Genomic DNA, 23,042 nt, shown 5'->3' with positions numbered 1-23,042 from the left:
TGGGTCTCAGAGCTGCTGTGTTCTCAAGCCGTGGAGCTGGGTATCTGGTGCCTGCCCTGTGGAAGACACATCTGAGCACAGATTCCTGAGAGACTTGGGAAGACTTAGCTGTCGACATCTCAGCTGGGTCTGACACCCGATGATTGATCTTCCCTCTCACCTGTTCAACTGCTCTTGCTAATGGTTTAGAAAGCATGAACTGTCTAGACAGTGAGGGGATCTTCACTCCTTTAAAAAGATTTAGACAATGATTTGTGGGGGTGGGGAGAGGGAGGGAGTGGGAGGGAGAGAGGGAGGGAGGGATGTGTAGCACACATGTGGAAGTCAGAGGACAACTCTGGGGAGGCGGGATCTGGGGATTGAATTTAGCTTGTCAAGCTTATGTGCCACTTCAAATCTCATTACCCACTGAGCCATCTCACTGCCAAGGTCAGGAGAGCTTGAGTACACTTGCACCAATGGTCTGGGGAGCTAATAAATCAGACCCTGGGAGGGCTCTTGCCTGTCATGCTATAGACATGATGGACAGCAGGGGGCGCTGTGTGTCCGCCTTTGTCAGCATTCTGTGTGCACCTCTCACTGTCAACGATGGTCTTGTATTTACCACCCTTCCTTCTTCCCTCCCTCCCTCCCTCCCTCCCTCCCTTCCTTCCTTCCTTCCTTCCTTCTTTCCTTCCTTCCTTCCAGATTCTTTAAGTACATGTTGGTTCCAGTTTTGTGATTCAGAGTAGATGCATATTATAGATAAAGAGAGAAACATAGCCAGAAAACTTCCTTTTAGAGTATTTTTATGTTTGCTCTAGAACAGTGTTACTGAGCGTGGTGACATTCCTGCAGTCCTAGCACTCAAGAGAATAAGGGTTTGGAAGTCAATTTGGACAGCAAAACAAAATGTAGCATTCTGGATTGGGGCCTGACAAAGGGTTCAAGAAGTGAACTTTCTCCCCCCTTTTATCCATGCCTAGTTTAACAAACCCACTGGTGTGTGGATAAAAGGATTATTCAAAAAGAGTGGGTTTGGCTAGTCTGAAGAGGCTTTAGTACTAGTGCAGGACGCATTACAGACGACGTGTTTACCCAGCTAGAATTTATTAAGCTCTCTTATCCATCGACTGTGCTTTCCCTTGTGCTTTAACCATACCTAGCCTGCTATCCTCCCTCTAAGCTCTAGACTTCTTGGAAGAACTCAAGGAATGTGTTCCTTTCTGTTTGGTATCTCCAGACTGTTAGAAGGAGGGTAGATTCCTAAGCTGAGACATGTTATGGGATGTCCTAGGACATAGTATCACATCTAAATAAAGAATTGAAATGAAATTATCTTTCTCTTATGCGATGATGGAAGTGTCTTTTTGTCTTGCAGTTCAGAGTTTAGGACACCCGTACTGGCTCACCTTGGCACCAATGTACATTTGGTTTATGATTTTCTTCATCCAGCCTCACAAAGAGGAGCGGTTTCTTTTCCCAGTGTACCCACTCATATGTCTCTGTGGTGCTGTTGCTCTTTCTGCACTTCAGGTGAGTGTCAGGGAAACGTTTGTCTGCCCCATTTTGTTTGACTTCTTATATAATTTCTTGTAAGACTTTAAGGGTAGGGTGAATGTCTGTGAGCTACAAGCCAGCCAGTGCTATTCGGTGAGACCCCGTGTCAGTCAACAGCAGCAACAGCAGAAACACTTAAAGACAGATTACAGAGTGCAGCTCTATCCATAACTTAAAACCTGTACAGAGCAGACTCTGGATGCTTTGTGTATTAATAAGGACGCATGTCACTCTATTTGCTGATTTTGTTTATAATGTTCATTTGTCTCCTGTCAATGAGATCCATTTATTAATATTTTAACTTATAATATGGGGCCACAACATATGATGGCACTAGGACAGGCTACACAGACTGTCAGTCAGACATGGCCGGGACTTTGGGATTATATCAGACAGTTAGCAGTATGGGACAGTTTGTAATCCTGATTCAGAGCTGGCACAGGTCAGTTCTCGGGTAGATAGTCTTACACTTGTTAGATTCTGTGTGTTTATGATCTCAACAGTTTGGAACTCTCTCTTGCTACCATTTGCAGTTGTCAGAAAAAAAAATAGGATGATAGGTTTTTGTTTTTAACAGATTTAATGAGAACTCATAAAGTATGAGTTCAGTTTTTCTCCAAGTATATATCTTTTAAAAAAAAACTTATTATTGATTCTTTTTGAGTTTTGCATCATGTGTCCTGTTTCTCTCCTTGTCCCCTCATATCTGCCCTTTGCTCTTGCTGTTGCAAATGAAACACACACACACACACACACACACTCACTCACACATCAAAAACAAAGCCTAGAAAACATCTCATCGTGGAAGCTGTAGTGTGTCTCTATGTCCTAACAGTCTATCCCTCTGTCCACACATCTTCACTTGCAAATGTTCATTGCAGTGAGTCTTTGGTCTGGTTCGAGGTCTCTGGCTTCAGTATTGGATCCTCAGCAGGACTCCTCCTGGTGATCCTGTTGTTGCCCTGTGTCATGGAGATCCTGCAGCTTTGGATCAGCAGGACTGGCTCTTGCGCGCATCCCAACCGTTCATAGATGATAGATTTGGAGGTGGGCCAGCTCAGAGCCCTGGATCTGGCTCTGGGTGGTAGCTGAGCTGGTCAGCCCTCTGGCTCTCCCTTACCAGCACCACCAGGATGAGCTCTCCAGCACTGCTTTGGCTAGACCACCCAATGCTGCCATACACAGGTGGCAGGGTCAGCTTTCCTGACTGTCGTGGGGGGTGAGAGAGGAGAGCTTCACCCCCATAGTCATGCCACCAGGGCCAGCTCCACTGTGCTGCCTGGGAGAGGTGCAGGGCCTGCTCTCCCAGTGCTGCTGCTGGTGAGCAATGAGAGATGGGGCTAGCTCTCCAGAGAGCTGCATCCAGTGAGAGGTGGGGCCAGTTCTGCACAGCTCTTGGACATCCACGTGTTCCCCAGGGAGAACCAGCCAGGGACATCTGTTCACAAGTGTAACATGGTTCATAGGCATTGACACCAACCCCAGCTTCTGCATAGCCAGGGGACATGGTCCTCAGGGAAGCTCAACTTGGGACCTCACCAGGGCCCTGGGAGGCAGGGTTGGCCACTCAAAATAGGCTAGTGCTTTCCACCTTCAAGTCTCCAGTTCCATCTCTTCATCATGCTCAGGCTGCTTCTCTTCTCTCTCTCCCATCAGACCACCACACACTCACACACTGTGGTGGCTCCTCCTGGAGGCTGGTCACATGGCTAGCAGGCCTCTGAGTGACATCTTCAGTTTGTGTTGCATGGTGTAGTGGCAAGCAGGTGTCTCTGCCCATGTGTGCCATGTGCAGGACTGCAGGTCTGTCTTCCTCCTCCCTCGCTGTGCTGTGTGGTGGAAGGCAGGGCTCTGTGTGTCTATGGCCCCCCCTGTGCTGTAGGGCTGAGGGCAGGTCTATGAGTGTCTTTCCCTGCCCTCGGTGTGGCTGAGCACAGATTTCTGTCATCTTCCTCCCTCACTGTGCTGCCTGGATTTGATTTGACTTGATTTGATTTTTCTGAGTCCTAGGCATAAAACAGCTTTGGTCACTAAGCCAGGCATTAAGTTAGGATGCACAAAGGACTGCCATCTGCTCTGCCCCTGACTGATGTAAGAACACCACCAACAACAAGGTGTCTCTGCCCATTGCAGGTGGCTCTAAGTGTGTATCTTAGTGGCTTTAGCATATTCGCAAATGTATGAACCACCAGCTTAGAAGATTTTTATCATCTCAAAATCCCTATGCCCTTTACCTGTTGCTCCCCACGCCTTTGTCATGGTATTTGTATGTCCTCAGTACACTATGGCTAATTTCCTTTGTATAGAAATGTGTCTGCTCTGTGCATCCCATGTGAATGAAATCCTCAAATACGTGTTCTTTTATGACTTGCCTTCACTTGGCATGTTTTAAGGTTTGGATGTGTTAGGCTGATATTATAGAATAAATATAAAGTATATTTTCTTTTGCGATGGGGTCTCACTGTGTGGCCCTGGCCATCCTGGTGCATAGTATGTAGACTAGGCTGGCTTTGGATTCATAGAGATCCATCTTCCTCTTCCACCCTAGTTTGGGATTAATAGTGTGTGCCACCATGTCCATCAGGGGAATAGCTTTAAAATATAACTTTATGGAAGTATAACTTCATGTGAGATATTTTAAAAATGCTGCAAACCTTCGTCTTGTATTACGACACCTTGCACTTTCGAGTGTCACATCTTATACCAAGTTTGTTGTGATTGTAACAAGTGTGCGTATAGGTATAGACCATTTTTAACTTTTGTCATAGAATGTCAGTATTGCCATATCTAAGTACTGATCTTAGTCAGATATTTTAAAGTAAGTCATTGGATGCCAGATGTTGGACTCACATTAATAATGCACACTCGAGAAGCAGAAGCAGGAGGATTACAGACTGCCCTGAGCTGCAGAGTAAGAGCCTGTCTTGAAAAGCCAAAAAGAAAAAAATAAATAAATGAAACTTTACGCACTAGCAAAAACATGCACATCATTTTTCTCTGACACTAGAGTTCATTCTTGGCAAGTTGGCTGCCTGAGCTGACCTGTGGACAGCACTGAAGAAGTTGGCTTTGGTCTTTGAATTTGGAGTGGGTACCACACCAAGTGTCTGCAAATGCTCAGACCCTTCTCATGCTGTTGTTCTGCTTCTGCCTCCCCAGTGTTTCTGTGGTGATGTGTGACTATGTTTATTGTTTCAATGATGGTGACGGCTGTGGATATTGTTTCTATGATGACATACGGCTATGCACATTGTTTCTGGGGTGCTATGTATCTTCCTTATCAATGCCTTTCCTTCTAGAAATGTTACCACTTTGTGTTTCAACGATATCGCCTGGAGCATTACACTGTGACATCCAACTGGCTGGCACTGGGAACTGTTTTCCTGTTTGGGCTCTTGTCATTCTCCCGCTCTGTGGCTCTGTTCAGAGGTAGATGTGCTGGGAGGGTCTCACCCACACTCACAAACAAAGAGCTTGCTTCACCATCAGGTTCACTTGTGCCATGTAGTTGGCTTATGCTGGGAAAAGGCTGTTCCCAAAGGGAAGTCACTGTGGCTGATAATGAGTGGGATGTGACCTCGGTACCGCAGGACTCTGTTCTTTTTCATGTCACAACACATGTTCCCGCCAATAGCACTGACCCACACACACACCTTTCTTTTTGTTTCTAAATTTTATGTGTATAGATATTTGGTCTGAATGTATAGGTACCACATGGGTACCTGATGCCTGTGGAGGACAGGAGATGGCATTGGAGTTCCTGGAACTGGAATTATAGACAGTTGTGAGCTGCCATGGGGGTGCTGAGAATTGAACCTGGGACTTCTGGAAGAGGAATCAATGCTTTTAACTGCTGAGCCATCAGTCCAGCCTCTTTCCCTCCTTTAAAATAGCCGCTGCTAATGTAATGAAGCTTAAATATGTGATGACAATTAGAACTAAGTTCTTATGGTTACGTATTTCCTATTAATCGTTATTGGAGTCATAATATTAAAACATGCCCAAAGAATAGACAATTTAGAGGGTAAATATATAGAAAGAACAAGAAAGCAAATTATATTTGGCAAAATAAAGTTTCCACTGTGGTGTTAGAGCATACATCCTGCTGCGCTGCTGTGGCCTTCACACTTGAAATTTCATGTAGGTTGTAGGGAATATTAACATGAATTAAAAGCTAGAACCTTTTCTTTGGTTTTTATGAACTCTTCTCCCTTTTAGGATATCACGGGCCCCTTGATTTATATCCAGAATTTTACAGAATTGCCACAGACCCAACGATCCACACTGTCCCAGAAGGCAGGCCTGTGAATGTTTGTGTGGGGAAAGAATGGTATCGATTTCCCAGTAGCTTCCTTCTGCCTGACAAGTAAGTGGTCCTTTCATTCATAGTGTTTGTGTGTATGTCACAAGTGTATGTGTGGAAGGCGTATGTGTGTCTGTGTGTGCGTGCGCACACGTGTGTGTGCGTGCGTGCGTGCGTTCGTGTGTGCATGTGCATAAAAAATTGAGATGGCCTTCGACTCTTCTCCTCTCTCATTCAATGCCCGTTTGAGGCAGTTGCTCCCTGAGTAAACCTGGAGCTCTTGGAGCTTGCTGCCTCCTTGTTTTTTGTTTTTTTGTTTCTGGTTTTGTTTTGCTTTGTCTTTCCAGCTAGGCTAGAAGTCAAGAAATGCGGGGAGGGACCCTCCTGATCGCCTGCCTCAGTGCTGGGTACAGGGAGCGTGCGATGCCTGATGTATTAGCATGGGTGCTGGCCTCTGTGCTCTGGCCACTGGGCTTGCTCAGCTAGCTCTCTCACCCACTCAGCCGCCTCTCCAGTCTCTAAGCCTCAGCATTGTAGTTAGTTAGTCAGTTCTAAAGATAGTCTTATTTTTTGTATGCATGAGTTTTGCTTGCAGGTACGTAATTTGTACCACAAGCATGCCTGGTGCCCAAGGAGGCCAGGATAGAGAGCATCAGATCCTTTGAGCCTAGAGTTCAAGATGGCTGTTAGCATCCATGTCGGTGCTGAGAACTGAAGTCAGGTTCTCTGCAGGAAGAGCAAAATACTCTTAACTTCTGAGCCGTCTTTCCTGACAATTTATATCAAGAAGTAGCAATTCTATGGCAAGACGGGTTAGACTTTATTTGTTTTTTGAGGATTTATTAATTTTTTATTTGGAGGTATATATGTGGTGTGGGGGGGGCACATATGCCCATGTGTAAGTGGGTGTGTGTGGGGCACATGTACCCATGTGTAAGTGTGTGTGGGGGGGCACATGTGCACGTGTGTAAGTGGGTGTGTGGGCTGTAGGGCAGCTTTGGATGTTGTTCCTCAGCATGTCTACCCTGGTATTTGAGATAAGGTCTCTCATGACCCAGAACTAGACTAGGCTAGCTGGTTAGGTTTGTGGTTTGCACTTCTAGTCACAGGCATCTAAGGACTTGTGAAAGAAGTTTGTTCTTAGGCTTCTGTGTGTGCGTGCGTGCATGCATGCGTGAATGAGTGAGTGAGTGTGCTTGCTCTTTGCTGCTTTTATTTGGTTTTGGTTTTGAGACAAGATCTCGAATGTGTAGCCCTGGCTGGCTGGCTGGCCTGGAATTTGCTACATAGATCAGGCTGGTCTTTAACTTACAGAGATCCACCTGCCTCTGCCTCCAAATCCTGGGATTAAAGCTATGCACCACCATGCCCAACTCCATTTTATTTTTTGAGACAGGGTCTTTCTTCTTGATGTACCTGGAGCTCAGGGTTTTAACTAGCAAGTCTTCCAGAATCTTTCTGTGTGTCCTCTCTGCTGTGCTGGGGTTAGCCGTGCCATGCCCGGCTTTTATTTGGGTGTTGGAGATCCAATCTTCTTGAGGGCAAATATCTGTCATTCTACAGTTGATATTAGGCCACTTCAAACAGTGTGGCATAGAGACCCTAGCAGGAAGAATGGACCCAGAAAAGATCATTTTCCACTCAACAGTAAACTGGCGTATTGATTTGTGTAGGCAGTTGGGAGGGCTGTGATTAAGGTGAACCAGCATTCTGAGTTAGACATGGCGACATGCAACCCCGGGCTCCCGGGGTTCTCCTGTTTGGCCTGTTAGGAGAAAAAGGAGTCAGGTGAGACAGTGATGTTGCTCTGCAGCCCTCACCTGGAGATAAGCTTTTTGTTACCTGGTTTTTTGTTTTTTTGGTTTTTGTTTTTGTTTGTTTTGTTTTTCGAGACAGGGTTTCTCTGTGTAGCCCTGGCTGTCCTGGAACTCACTCTGTAGACCAGGCTGGCCTCGAACTCAGAGGTCCGCCTGCCTCTTGTTATCTGTTTTTTTAACATAAAGATTTTTTGTATCAGTCATTAAGGATTAACGTGAAACCTGTCTGTTAAATGTTGACCTTGCCTTTGCCTTTTATATCTGAGATAGTTCCATAGCTGAAAGGCCTTTTGAGGATTATCCAGACAAAAAGTCTTCTAGTGTTTTCCTGGTGGACAGTCTATTACTGTTGTCTGTGCACTTGCGTTGGGGAGTTAGTGGCATTCTGACACTCGTGCAGTGGTGGGCCGTCTGCTTGCAAGCTTCCAAGCTTCCAAGCTGAGACTTGAGTAAAGGATTGAGAGACCTTTAGTTGTAAATTTCTTGGTGGCTTCAGACTGACTTGTGACCTCTGCTCCTACCCGCTGACTGAAGTTCTAGCAGAAATCATGTTTTCCTCAAGTGAAATGTTTTCCTGGTGATCTGGGGTAAAGGGTTATGTGTTAAGCAACATGTCCACCATGTGTTCTTTTCATTCTTCTCCTTTGTGTCTCTGACAGTTGGCAGCTACAGTTCATTCCATCCGAGTTCAGAGGTCAGCTACCAAAGCCTTTCGCAGAGGGACCACTGGCCACTAGGATGGTTCCCACTGACATGAATGACCTGAACCAAGAGGAGCCTTCCAGATACGTAAGGGCTGCCAATCTTCTCTTGCGGCTGCCTAGAGAAATATTCACCCCAGATCCCTAGGCATTGTTACATTGGAGCATTGACCAAAGGAGCGTCTCAGAAAGTGATTGCTGAGAGTGAGAGATGAAATGTGTGCATGGAGAGAGTGAATGGCATCCGTCTCTTTCCAAATTACTCTTTTAACTGTCTATGGAAAGCATACAGTTCCGTTAGCTGAGAAAGTTGTGAGGGGGTGGGCGTCTCTCATGAGAGAGAACTGTCTTTCTGAGTACATTGAAACTCACATCATTCCTTGTTCTGTTGAAATACTTGGTAGTGGAGTTCTACGTGACCAGGTTACCTTTGACCTCCCTTTTGCTCTATTGTGCTTTTAGCACAGGAACACCCAGAAAGCCTGTTCTCATAGTGAGTCCCATAGGGCAGCCTCTCTCAGTGCCGGGATCTTCTGCCTCCACACACTCCAGGGTGCTGTGAACTTTATTGGGCTCTTTTTGAAAGATAATACTCTTGACATTTGATACTGGTGGGATCTCTGATGTTAAAAAGTGAGAGCGGACCTTGGAGGTGGCTCAGTGGGAAAGCCGAGTGTTGTCCTCTGTGGTGCCATGTGAGTGCATGCACTCCCTTGACATGCACGTAAATAAGTGAGAGTGATAAAGAACACTCTCTTCCTTGGTAATAGATGGTAAAAGACCGCTTGGCAAAAGAGTTGGAAAGCATTCTTTTTGGGCAACCTATTATTAAGTAGGTACTAGCTTAGATGTCTGTGTATTTAATTTAGGTTCTCTTGTGCTGTGTACTCAAGATACACATAATGAGACCTGTCCTTGACTTGTGAAGCAGACTGCTGTCACGTCAGACTGTGTGTCGCCCAGTTCAGGGTGGTTAAGCTTTCTCTTGTGTGAGCATCCTGGGCTATGCAGTGCGGGAAGTCGGATCTAGGCTCTGCATGTTCTGGGCCTGGGCTCTGCCAGCTGAGTGCCATCTCCAGAATGCTTTTTATTAGCATAGTGTCTGCTATTTAGGCCTTTCTCACAAGTGCTCTGACTAAGGCTCCCTTACAGAAAGCCACAGTTGGCCGGAATCTTTCTCCTTCCTTTCTGTTATCTTTTCCTACCCTAGTTCTTCGTTTCAGTCTGTCTGTGCTCACTGTCTTTTCCTTACCAGTCTTTGCTTGTGTTGGTGACCATGCCTGAGGTACTAGTCTCCCACCTCATGCTATCAGAATCTTCTTCAAATACGAAGTGAACATGCACCTCCCTGTTTAGCAGGCTTTCTGTTAAGAGCATGAAATATGTGTCTGCACAGCCAGTTACTCGCCTTTACTTTATCTGCTTGTTTCTGGTTTGTTTGTTACACTGTGTCCTCCTGAGGTGCCTGAGTCCTGTGAGGTGGGAGACTGTCCCTCCCTTCTGTGTTTAGCACAGTATATACATAGGGTTGTAAACCTGGTAGCTAGCCCGATGGTGTTATTCTAGGGATTACAATTAGTCTCTCTCTCTCCCTCTCTCTCTCTCTCTCTCTCTCTCTCTCTCTCTCTCTCTCTCTCTCTCTCTCTCTCTTTCTGTCTCTCTGATTTTTGAGACAAGGTTTCTCTATTATGCCATTCTGATTGTCTTGAAACTCTCTATGTAGGCCAGGCTGGTCTTGAACTCAGACCCGCCTGCCTTTTGAGTGCTGCGTCTACATTCCTGTGTCATTACTCTTGGCCTTTTGCCAGTTCCTTTTCTAGCATTCCCCAGTGGACCTATGGAACTCTGGATATACTATAATGTTTTTGTACAAACATCTGTGATAAAGTTTAATTTACAAATTAGGCACGTTAAGAGTTCAACAACAGCTGGACATTGTGGTGCACACCTTCAATTGTAGCACTAGGGCAAAGACAAGGCTGATTTCTGAGTTCAATGCCAGCCTGCCCTACAGAGTAAGTTCCAGGACAGCCAGAGCTACATAATGAGACCCTGTCTTGAAAAGCCATCCCCCCCCAAAGTAGAAAAATTGTAATAGTATACTGTAATAAAAATCAGTATATTTTCTCAAAATATTTTACTGTAGTATAAATTTTAATAACCTAAGATTAGACATTTTTTCTTTTCTCAGTTGAGAATTTGCTTTTTTTTACTTAAAGGAAATACTTTGTGGCTTCTTTGCCATTTCCAGATTATCATCGTCGGCTGTGTGCTTCAGAGCCATTGCTGAGTGAAGCTAACATTACATACATGAGTGTGAGCACTGAGGTGCTGTGATATCGGATCTGATAACCCAGGTGCTGCTGGGAGATTAGTGGGCAGGTGGTGTCTACAGTTGGAGACACTAGACACAAAGATGCCTTGTGTCCCACGGGACTGTGAGATCTCATCGTGGTAGACGGCTTAGTGTGGGTTTTACTGCTGTGAAGAAATACCATGACCACAGCTACCCTTATAAAGGAAGACATTTAATTGGGGCTGGCCTTCAGTTTCAGAGGTTTAATCTGTTATCATCGTGGCAGGACATGGCATCGTGCAGAGAGACATGGTGCTGGAAAAGGAGCTGAGAGCTCTGTATCTGGACGGGCATGCAGCAGAAAATTAATTGAGACACACTTCTTTCAACAAGGCCACACCTCCGAATAGTGTCACTTTCTATGGGCTTATGGGAGACATTTTTTTATTCAAACTGCCACAGCAGACTTCATTCATGATACTTATTAGTGTGCAGCTGAACACTTTGAGTTGTTTATTTCTGGAATATTCTGTTAATGAAGGTTATTGAAACCATGAAAATGAGAGTTTAGATGAGGAAGGGAATGGGCTAGGAACCTGGGTCATGATCCTCTTCATCCTTGGGATAGTAATGGTGGGAGAAAGCTGGATATAAAATTTATAGTAGTTGGTTTTGGTTAGATCATATTTTTATATTTTCTGCTATCAGACATTAACTGCTACATATGATTAAGTGACTCTACATTAGCTTTACCCTAGAGGGGAAGGTTTTCATAGTGCCAGTAGGAGTCACTAAAATGCTGGCTATTTAAGGCAAAGACAGGCAAGCCCACAGATCTGCTGGGTGCTTGGTTACAGCCCTGAGCTTATCCATGTTCCTGTAGTTGAGAGTTTCCCACAGACCCCTTTGTGCTATAGCCTCAGCTGGTTTTCATGTGTGCTAGGCAAAGTGCCTTCCACAGCCAGGCTGTGCTCTTTAGACCTTTGGGAATTTGTAGGAACCTTTGATGGCTTATTGTTGATTCCATGTGAGTAGAACTAGAGATTCATCTCTTGGAGCTAGCTACTTAAAGAAAGATTTGTTTTCCTGACAATAAAAGCAACACATATTCATTGTGTAAAATAATGACAGCCATGGCCAAGAAAAAAGTCATTTTGTTGCCCAGATACTGCCACCATTACTGTTGAAGTGGTTTTTCTTCTTTTACCCTTTAAAGCTTTTATCTTTTGTTTATTGGAGGTCAGAGGACTTTGTGTGATTAATGCTCTCCTTCCTTTCCGTGGGTCTGGCACTAAGGCCTGGCACTTAAGCTCATGTGATCAGGTTTGTACAGCAAGCCCTTTACTTGCTGAGAAATCTAGGCTAACTCTGTCTCTTTTCCTTCTTTCTATATGTATTTTCATTTATATAGAAACAAAATATCACTTATTTTTAAAGGGTTTGGTCATGTTTAATTATTTAAGAAATAGTGGCAGAATTCTGAGTGTGACAGCCAAACACCTTTGCCTAATTGGTGGAGGCACACGCTTTCCCTCACCCATGCGTGTACTTTTGGTAGCAGCCATGGGTCATAGAATGACACAGCACCATTCTGCCACCCATCTTTGCAAAACATGCTAACTATGAGTGTGTTTGTTTGCTTTACATTTTTAAAAAAGATTTATTTTATGTATATGAATACACTGTAACTATCTTCACACACGCCAAAAGAGGGCATCAGATCTCATTACAGATGGTTTTGAGCCACCATGTGGTTGCTGGGAATTGAACTCAGTACCTCTGGAAGAGCAGTCGGTGCTCTTAACCACTGAGCCATCTCTCCAGCCCTGCTTTACCTTTTCTCTATCACTATTGGACTTACTCTCTATGTGTATGTGCCCATATAGAGGGCAGAGAACAGCTTTTGGGAGTTGGTGCTCTCCTTTCAGCGTGTGGGTCTTGTGGATCAAACTCAGGTCATCAGGCTTGCCAGCAAGATGACTTCTTTACTGATGTTGGCCCTTGTTTGCATTTTTGAAACGGGGTCTTGCTGTGTAGCCCAGCCTGGGCTTGAACTCAGAATGTTGGGGTTATAGGAGTGCATCACAGCCGGCAGCTTGGGGCTTGTCTACTGGAGGGTCACTGGCTCTTGTGACAGGGTTTAGTCTTCTCAGAGTCCAAGAGAAATGGTTCAATCTCTCCCTATGTCTGTCTTCATGGAAACTAGGGGAGGTGGGCGGTTCCTGCGATTTCACTGTTTCCCCGGCCTCAGTTTATCAGGAATTAGGGGTTTGTGATAATGCTGTGATTTCTAGTACACTGTCACAACTGTGTAGCAGAAAGAATTGTTTTTGCCTTAAATGGTCTTAGTGGGTCATGCCCAGATTTCTACTAGAAACTAGATCTGAGTTTAAAAGACACATTCAGTGTTGCCTTTCTTGACAAATTCAGATTTTTTTTTTCACTATTTCAAAGCAAATGATAACTCTGGCTCTTAAGCATGGGATCTGATTTTAGACTTATCCAGACGACGGCTAGGCACTGGAGAGGACAGCTACTGAGGATGAAGCTTAGAGAAAAATGCTTTTCTCTGACTTTGGTTTGATGTGTTGCTCATGTGTTGTCTTAGCAAGAAATAAATTGGTCAATAAAAAGTTTTCCCCATTCACCAGTTGAGACAGTTCAGTTATAAGATGGCATAGAATAGCTAAGTGCCAGTGAAGTAAAACCCACAAAATTGATGGGGAGTGGGATTAGGGCCACAATACTTAAAACAGTTTGTTAATAAACAGTTGCTGGAGTGCTTGTCTGGCATCTCCAGGGCCTTGAGTTTGATCCCTAGCACTGTACAGTGACACATCTTGGTAACTTGGAAGGGGGAGGCAAGAGAGTTAGCTCAGGATCATCCTTGGCTACCTAGCACATTTAAGGTCAACCTGGGATGTATGAGACCCTGTCTCAGAAAAAAAGAAAGGGAGGGTGGGAGGGTAAGGGAGCGAGGGAGAGGGATGGCAAGGGAGGGGGGATGGAAGGAAGGCAAAAGGAAGAAAAGGAAGGAAAAAAGAAAAGGAAGGAAAGAAGGAAGGAAGGAAAGAAGAAATGTGATCTGATCCCAGTAAAGATATAGTGCAGGTTTATGTTTGCTGGATGTCTACAGGTCTATGTTTGCTGGATGTCTACAGGCCATATGTGCGGTAGCGGGTGTGGTGCTTGACTGTAAGGCTGAGATGGGATCTGTGCAGCAGTGAGGGGTCCTGCCAGGCGTGCCACAGCCCCAGAGGTGCATCATCAAGGGGCTCATCACCCATAGCTCAGGGGCTGGAGATGGGTGATTGCATGGTGTGTGCACTGATTGATTGGTTCAATGGCATGCAGTTTTTTTGCATTTACTTAGGATTTCTCATGCATAAGCAAATCTAATAGTCAAATTATGCTCAAAGTATTCCTCATTATTTTCATTGTTTTGGTGTGAATTTATATTTTCAAAATGAGTATCAAAAGAGAAGCACTGTGCTATCGAGATGACTCAGAGGGTGAAGGTCCTGGCCGCTGAGCATGGTAACCCCAGTTCCATTTCTAGACCCACTTGATGGAAGGAGAAAACTGATCCTGCAGATGTCCTCTCTGAACACACACACTCTTCCCCTCTCAATGAAGAAATAAGTAAATGTGTCCATCTGTCTGTCCATCCATCCATCCATCCATCCATCCATCTATCTATACATCCATCCTTACATATATCCATGTACATATACGTTCATATATACATACATATATGAATGCAAAAAAATTAAAAACAAGCCGAGCAGCACTGTTTGTGGAGTCACAGTTCTCCTGACTTTTTTTTTCTGTAGACAGTAACTGGGTTTGGAAGGGAACTTTACTTTAGTATGGAGTCCACACTCTCATCATTTTGTGAGTGAAAGAACTGAGGCTCAGAGTCGTTGTGACTTGACACAGGTTAGTCCTAGATAAGATGTTTGATTTCAGGATTCCCCCATGTTCTCACACCTCTTACGTGAGTGTTTCATGTTGTGATGAAGCATTCTTTGATACAATATCACTCACAAGCATAAGTAGCTGAGTATTACTTTCTTAAGGTTTCTTTTTTAATTTTTCATTTTCTGAAGCTCTTTTTTTCCTTTGTGCCAGGTACTTGTAGCTGATACTATATTTATCAATAAACAGAAATAATCAGATCCTTCTTCTCCTCTTTCTCTCAACAATTCTGCTGATCTTCCTGGATTCTTAGTTGAGGAGAAAATGAATTCCCTGTTGGTTTCCTGGCTGATTGTTACCATTCTTGGTCATCAAAGTAGGTGGATTCAAAGTAGCTGTGTTTTATGCTGTATGATATTGGAAGGTACTAAAAACCTAATTGAACAGCATTCAAAATTCTCCAGAATTATTTCCATACTGTCCGTGGTATTGACATTTAAAAAATTGACATTTTTATCATTTGTAATGATTGGGTGAATTTTTACCTGTGAGTTTATATTTCTTGCAATGTGGTAAATTTTTGCTTGTGTGTTTAAAAATACTGGTCAACAAATATGTAGTTAGCAAGGCAAATACATACTGAACAAGGCTGTGTGGGGGACAGAAAAACTGTAACCAGTCTGTGCCTGGCTTTAAAGTTTAGCCAGAGCCGTCTGGATGAGGAAGTGAGGGCTTGCACAGTGCAGTCACTCATCAGTGGGGAACGTGACATGTGCACGGCCCCTGATTCCCTCCCTGGTACCGCTCTTCAGTAGAACCAGAAGGAAGTCACAGAAGACATATCTCTCCCTGAGCCAACTCTTCAGGCCTAGTCTTTCATTTTTAGTTTGGTGTTATTAGTTTGAATATTCTTTCTTCCTTTTGATTGGTTTGGCTAATGGCTGTCCATCTTCTATTTGCGGAGAATCACCTCTGTTTTGTTGGTCCTTTCTGTTGATTTTCTTTTTCATTAATTTTAGGTCTGACATTCTCTCAGTGTACTGATTTTGGATTTGGCCTATTACTTTCTGGAAACATTCAGTTGTATTGTGAAACTATTTTATTTGCTTTTGTATTCTCTGTTTTTTTTTTTTTAATATAAGTGCCTGTGACTGTCAAATTTTCTCTTAGAATTGCCTTTGCTGTATCTTTCATTTTTCTGAGAAATGGTGCTTTTGTTTCAATTTGATTTTAGGAATTTTAAAATTCCCTTCCAGTGCTGCTGATGGAGCAGTCAGTAGTCTTATCCAGATGTGAAGGCTGAGAACCCAGTAGTGAGTGGTCTGGTAAGATAGGCTCAGGGGCGCAATAGTGCACAGATGTTATAGTGGTAACCAACCGCTGTCTACTTGATCCACAGCTCATTTCACAAGACAGCTCATGCCTGGGGCTGGTCATGGGACCTAGGGAGAGCCTACTGCTCTTATTGTGCTGTGTGAGCACAGTGTTAAATTGACTCTAATGACTTACACCCTAAACCCAGATAGCACAACTCTCACCCTTTATTGGAGGGTTTTTTTGTTTTTTGTTTTTTTGTTTGTTTGTTTGTTTGTTTGTTTCAGCAGTAGATATCCTGGAACTTGCTCAGTAGACCAGGCTGGCCTCTGTAATTGGACTTTTGGGGCTACTTTGTTGGGTTCTTTTATCTACTACTGTTCTCTACCCCAATCCCTTCCAACCCCCCAACATTAGGTAAGTGAGAAAAAGAAGGTTAGAGGGGAAAGGGGCATAGATCGCTTTAAACTACTACCTGCTGATTAGAGGTGTCAGGTTATTAGGGGCAAGTCCAGTCTTTGTCATCAGGATATCTATCTAGCGATCCAGCAAACAAGCAATATCACAAGCAGCAAATGTAACACCAGGAACCAGCAGCAGCGGGGACCAGCAGCAGTGGGGACAGCAGCCTCCACAGGCCCTCTCCTGGCTCTCACATTTATACCCTCTTAAGAGTCCCCGCAGCTGGCAAAAATCATGCCCCTCCTAGAGCACGAGACAAATCATAGTCATCTGCTCTGGACAATATGAAGCAGCCCCATATCCCATAACTAGAATTAAAACAATAACATAATTGCGTAACATAACTGGATTTTTGAAGAAACCACAATTCTCACTACAGGCCTCAAACTCAGAGTTTGCAGAACTTCTTTTCTTTGTATTTTTTTCCTTTTATATATAGAAGTCCTCCTCCTCTCTGTTTCTTTGCTTTCTCATCTAGTTCTTGAATTTAATTTGTTTATTCATGTCTTCTTTGAAGTAATTGGTTACTTAAAACATTCTACTTTTGAATTCTTTGGCCAACATTTCAACCATTTTGATCTCTTTGGATTGGGTTCCTGGACAGTTAGGAACTTTAGGAGGAGTCATGTTGCCTTGTGTTCTTATTTTGTGTTATGGTTTGTCTATTGGGGTGGATACTTACCTGCCTTTGTGAATATTCTTGCTGTGATCAAGCCCCACTTCTGTCTTGAGAAGAATAAGCAGACTGCAGTAGCAATGCAAATCTCTAAATGAAAACAAATGAGATACTGTATATAATAAAAACAGTAAAAACTATGCCCCAGTAAGGACTAACTATAAAGAGAAGAGCCGAGGTCATGAAGGGTGTAAAGTAGGAAGTTGTTGGAAGGCTTAAAGGTAAGTATTAATAACACTAGAAGAGGGAGGGAGAAGCGGCAAAGTAGGAAGAGTGATCGTACGTGAGATAGAGTGAGGAGAAATACAGTGAGGGAGGAGAACACGGGTGCATAGCAGGGCGGGACAACAAGCCCGGAGGAGAAGGAAAGCTCTGCTGTGTCAGAGGCTCTTCATATAGGTGAAGGAGCTCTGGGGGGGGGGGCGTCTGGTTGGTTGATATTGTTGTTCTTCCTATGGGGTTGCAAACCCCTTCTCCTTCAGTCCTTCCCCTAATCCCTCCATTGGGGTCCCCATGCTCAGTCCCATGGTTGGCTGCAAGCATCCACATCTGTATTTGTCAGGCTCTGGCAGAGCCTCTTGGGGAACAGCCATACCAGGCTCCTGTCAGCAAGCACTTCTTGGCATCAGCAGTAGTGTCTGGGTTTGGTGTCTGCAGATGGGATGGATCCCCAGGTGGAACAGTCTCTGGATGGCCTTTCCTTCAGTCTTTGCTTTACTCTTTGTCCCTGCATTTCCTTCAGACAGAAATAATTCTGGGTTAATATTTTTGAGATGGGTAGGTGGCCCCATCCCTGAATTGAGGGCAGTGCCAAATCTCTGGATTATGGTCTCTACACCAACCAAAGAGTACACATGGAGGGACCAGCTGCATATGTAGCAGAGGATTGCCTTATCTGGCATCAGTGGGAGGGGAGGCCCTTGGTCCTGTGGAGACTCGATGCCCCAGTGTAGAGAAATGCTAGGGCGGTGAGGTGGGAATGGGTAGATGGGTGGGGGAGCACCCTCATAGAAGTGGGGGAGGGGGGATGGGATAGGAGGTTTGTGGTGGGGAAACCAGAAGAGGGATAACATTTAAAATGTAAATAAGTAAAATAAGAAAAAAAAAAGATAGGTGAAGGAATTTCAGAGTCTAAGGTAAAGTACAGTGAAGTGCTCGTGAGAGCAGCTTGTAAACCAGAAAGTTCCCCGTGGAAGAGACTGAGCACTGTCACGGGGAGTAGGTAGATGAAATGGATGGACACTTGAATGGCTCGTGTGGCAAGAAAAGCCAGAGACCTTTCTGACCTGCAGAACCCAATTGTCATTCGTCAGCAAAGTCTGCCACTGAGGTTGTCTGTCTGTCATCTAGCAGCTATCCTTACCTACTTGCCATCTACCTCCCAGTCTGTCATCTGCCAGTGAGTCTATCATATCCACAGAGGTGCAAGCCCAAAGATCTCCAAGGTGTGGCAGCTTCTCTGCCCAAGTCGGGTAGCCATCAGCACCTTTGTCACGCTCTGCCGGTTTCGGTTAGCATGCCAAGGAGCATGGGACCATACATTGCTTGACAGTGTCCAACCTGAAGGCAGTAGTAAGCCAATCTGCAAGGACAGTGATGGCAGAAAGTGATAAGAAGCAAATTGCCTCGACAGTTGTTAACTCTTTGATTTCTCGGTCTCTTGGTAATTTGGCATCATCTGCATTGTAGCTGTGGGAAACGTCTAGTTTTTTTTCAGCTTTAATGCTAGTCTTGGATATTGTAGGACATTAGATTTCTATGTCATATTCTCTTACACCCATATAGACTTTTTCTGCAGTGGCTTATTAGAGATTCTGAGTCACATTAGAGGATCAGATCTGTGATATATGCGGAGATGCTTTCTGATCCTCCCTGGACCTTGCACTGGCCCTCACCAGAGAGGAGCGGTGTTTCTTTTCTTTTCTTCCCCTGACACCACCAACCCAATGTGGTTTTTTTGTATATCCCTGGTTGTCCTAGAACTTGCTCTACAGACCTGGCTGGCCTCAAACTCAGGCTGGCTTCAAACCCACAGAGATATGCCTGCCTCTACCTCCCCTATGCTGTGATCAAAGGTGTGTACCACCACCACTAGGCTTAAAGTTTCTTTTCTAATAACTTTATCTTCCCTTGAATGAAGAACTTGCCTGATCAGACTTAAGCCCTGCTTCTGGAGGCCTTTGTCCTGGGTTTTAGTTCTCAGCTTTGCTTTGATTTCTTTCTAAGACCTTTACTTAGAATTTAGTTTACTTATGATCTCCTTAGGGATGACTTGATGAGTACAGCCCAAGATGACTGCTAGAAGGAAGAGAATTAGTTGCCATCTCTGGCTGCAGGAGACTGTACCAGCCAGCCTGGTAATTAGACCTGTGGTGTACTGGGCAGGGAAAGGTCAGACTAAAGGTAAGAGACTGTAACCATTCAGGTCTGGACTCTCTGTGGGAAGGAGTCTAATAGAGCATGAGGCCATCAGAGCCTCTACCCTTTGCTACTTCCCCTAAGTAGAGGCATGCCATTGGAAAGCCTTCAAAAAATTGATAAATGTTCTTACAATTGCCTGGGAGCTGCCGAGTGGGTGTTCAGACACACACAAGAAAGAAGTCTACTTCCTGCAATGTTTATGCAGAGGACCATTTTGAGAGAGTTATGTGGAACGGAATTGGGTCTGACGTCAATTCTCAGTGTTCTTTCTCTCCCCTGGAGGAATAGCCCATATGTAGAGACAGATATAAGACTCAAGTCTTTTTTACATAGACATCATCCTGGGAGACAAGATGCACATTGCTTTGGGGTAGAAGTTGGAAAAGAACAGCTGGCTGCAAGCCAGTGAAAACCAGGTTGCTCTTATGCGCACTCTAAAAAGTCTTTCCTCACGTATAACCTATAACCTAAATGTACAAAGTGTTAACATACGGTTAATTGTTTTAAGAGGACATACCTGTGAAGACATTTCCTAAGACAAGAACTAGAATGAATCCCAGACCCAGGGTTTTCCCAGTGATCCCTCTGACTGTGTCTACATCATCACTGAGGTAGCCTGCTGACTTTTATAGTAATAGTTTTCTTGCTTTTGTCTTTATTTTAAATTTTCTTTCCATTCATGTATTTATGTATGTATGTTTGTATGTATGTATGTATGTATTTATTTATTTATTTAATGTGTGCACATATGTTGCTTGTGTACATGTGTGGGCACACATGTGCCATGGCATACATGTGGAGATCAGAAGACAACTTAAGGGAGTCAGTTCTCTGCTTCTACATTTGGCTCCTGGGGTCTGTTCTTAAGTCTTTAGGCTTGGTTGTAAGTATCCCCACTCACTGAGCCCTCTTGCCAGCTATACTTTGAACCTCTTTGAAATGTCCTAAGGACTCAGGGATTTCTGTGAGGTTGAATTATGGTTTCCAAAAATGGTTGGATGATAAGAAATACAGATCTTCTGTTTTGGTAGATCTATCAAATAGTTTTCTAAAAATTTGTAGTACCCTAATGTATAATTGTTGCTTTATATGATGGCCAACATTTTCTACTGTAATTTTTATTTTATTGTGATTTAACTTTACATTTTCTGCTTACTAGTGAAATGGAGCACTTTTTCAGTTGTTCATTTAGAGATTTTTGAAATACCTATTAATGTGCCAAGTATTACAGCTCTGAGGGGACAGGCTTCCTTCCTCAGTAGAGGTGTCACAGCTCTGAGGGGAATACCCATGTCCTTAGGACAATTAGAGAAGGTTCCAAGTAGGGCGGCCAGGAAAGGTGTCTTGGCAGTTGGAAGGCAAGGAATACCACGGAGTCACACTGCACAACAAACCTCACACCAGAGAGATGTTGGAGGGCGACTGCCCTGCTCTGGTGAGAAACAGCAGGGAACTGAACCAGAGACAGGCTTTTATAGGGTTTCTTGGGCAAACCGGTTTTCCAGGGTAGGGATTGCTGGAATTTCAAGCTGAGCCCAGGGTGTAGTCCCTGAGAGATAAGCCTCAGGAACTGTCAAAATGGTGGCGCCTGTCAAAACACCTCAGCCTGCAGCTGTCCACGGTAGCCACACTGCCTTTCCAGCCTCCTCAAGTGGCTCAGCAGTGATGGCTGGTGCTTCACCAAAGGCACCTGCAGCCGGGAAGTTTTTCCCATCCAACCCATGGGCCCAATGCACGGAAAAGAGGGTGGAAAAGCCACCAGTCCCTGAACTTCCCACAAAACCCCACCAGTCCCTGAGCATGGAAAACCCTTCAACTCAGGACTTGAAGTCCTCACTTTGGAATGTTCTGCCCTGAAAAGCCCAGCCCCCTAAGAAATCTTATATAAGCCCCGCCCTTGTTTAACTTCCTACTGTGTGATCTGTACTTTTCCTGCCCCTCAGCCCTGCGGCTGTACTTCCTCAGTTGGACTGAGCCTTGGTGTGGAGACAGTTCCATCGATGTCTCTGTCCAGTCTGTTGACTTGCAGGAGAAGCTCATGATCTTGTTGTATTGTTATAAGGTGCAGTGCAATTGTAGCCTCCCTCAGGAGAGTCAGGGCTCCCTCACAGATTGATACCTCTGTTATTCATGCCCTTTAGATCTCTAGGGTAAGATAGCTGGAGGGAAGGGAGTAGTGGTGAGCACAAGACAGGTTTTCTAGAGAAGCTGGACACTTGAATTGACTTCATAAGTGTCTATGGGCTAGAGGGACCTAAAAACATAGACTAGCTGAAGACCACCCACAACAAGTACATGCTGTCCCCAGGAGCCTCAGTGATAGCCCGTGTGTTTACAGAGCAGAAGAAGCACATGGCTTCTTGGCTTGGGTGCTTGTTCTTTTACCACCTTGTGGGAATTCTTAGGGCTGTGGTTGGGTTCCTAGTCTGCAGAAATCTTCACAATGACTGATGGAGAGCTGACCCTTTTCGTTTCAGATTGACATCAGCAAATGTCATTACTTAGTGGATCTGGACACTGTGAGAGAAACACCTCGGGAGCCAAACTACTCATCCAACAGAGAAGACTGGGTCAGCCTGGCCCACAGACCATTCCTGGATGCATCTAGGTATGTGGTTCAATTGTGAGAGATGTAAAAATGAATGCTGGATCTGAGGATCCAGGCCCTGGCTGTCTTGAGTAACTCTTATTTCCTTTTTATTTAATTCCAAGGCATCTTACAGTTTTGTCCATGTGTACTGAGAAATTTTAAAAGTATTCTCTTCTTGAGGCCTCGGAATGCAAAGTACATTCTATTATTATCGTAATGAAAGGCTCTGAGTAGTACAGGTAGGTCTACTGTGGAAACTCAAATAAGGTTTTAATTAGTTTTGGTAACGGATTTTAACTGTCTTAGCTGAGTGTTCTGACATCGCTAACAAGATTAACTGTGTACCTTCAGGAGCTTGTGTCTGTAGTTTTCAGAATCGAAGCTCAGCAAGTACTGGGTAGGACTTACTTGATTTTATTTTGGCTGTTTGAAACAGGATCTCACTTTGTAGCTCAGGGCTGCCATGGAATTCAATAGGTAGACCAGGCTAGTCTTGAACTTGTGGCTATCCTCTTGTCTCAGCTTCCCAAATGCTAGACTGCAAGTGTGCTGCATCATGCCTGGCAAATCTAGTGAAGATTTAAAAATAAAGCCAGGACATGGCTGGCTCTTCAGAAGGACCTCAGAATTAATGATAAGGAAAATGATGGGAAGTGTGAATTGGAAGTGTGAGGGTATTTGTAAGTGTGAGTTGGTGTGAGGGTGTTTGTAAGTGTGAATTGGGGGTGTAAGGGTGTTTGTAAGTGTGAATTGGGGGTGTGAGTGTTTATAAGTGTGAATTGGGGGTGTGAGTGTTTGTAAGTGTGAATTGGGGGTGTGAGTGTTTGTAAGTGTGAATTTGGGGTGTGAGGGTGTTTGTGAGTGTGAATTGGGGGTGTGAGGGTGTTTATGAGTGTGAATTGGGGGTGTGATGGTGTTTATGAGTGTGAATTGGTGTGAGGGTATTTGTAAGTGTGAATTGGGGGTGTGAGGGTGTTTGTAAGTGTGAGTTGGGGGTGTGAGGGT

General features: G+C 44.4%; 1 protein-coding gene and 1 non-coding gene across 2 annotated transcripts in view; one reads left to right on the top strand and one right to left on the bottom strand.

Annotated features, from left to right (window-relative positions):
• The window catches only part of Alg9 (ALG9 alpha-1,2-mannosyltransferase), a 59,585-nt gene that overhangs the window by 24,070 nt on the left and 12,473 nt on the right, over nt 1-23,042 (top strand). The window contains exons 10-14 of the mRNA XM_028783796.1: nt 1,361-1,515; nt 4,839-4,968; nt 5,758-5,905; nt 8,319-8,448; nt 21,925-22,055. Of these exons, the coding sequence (XP_028639629.1) occupies nt 1,361-1,515; nt 4,839-4,968; nt 5,758-5,905; nt 8,319-8,448; nt 21,925-22,055 (694 nt within the window). The remainder of the gene's footprint in view (nt 1-1,360; nt 1,516-4,838; nt 4,969-5,757; nt 5,906-8,318; nt 8,449-21,924; nt 22,056-23,042) is intronic.
• LOC114635161 lies at nt 3,537-3,678 on the bottom strand. The gene has a single exon (XR_003713417.1). It is a non-coding gene; the product is annotated as a small nucleolar RNA SNORA48 (small nucleolar RNA).

This window comes from Grammomys surdaster, unplaced genomic scaffold, assembly GCF_004785775.1.
Source record: "Grammomys surdaster isolate TR1022 unplaced genomic scaffold, NIH_TR_1.0 1164, whole genome shotgun sequence".
Classification (NCBI taxonomy): Eukaryota; Metazoa; Chordata; class Mammalia; order Rodentia; family Muridae; genus Grammomys; species Grammomys surdaster.
This window is presented reverse-complemented; position numbering and strand designations above follow the sequence as displayed.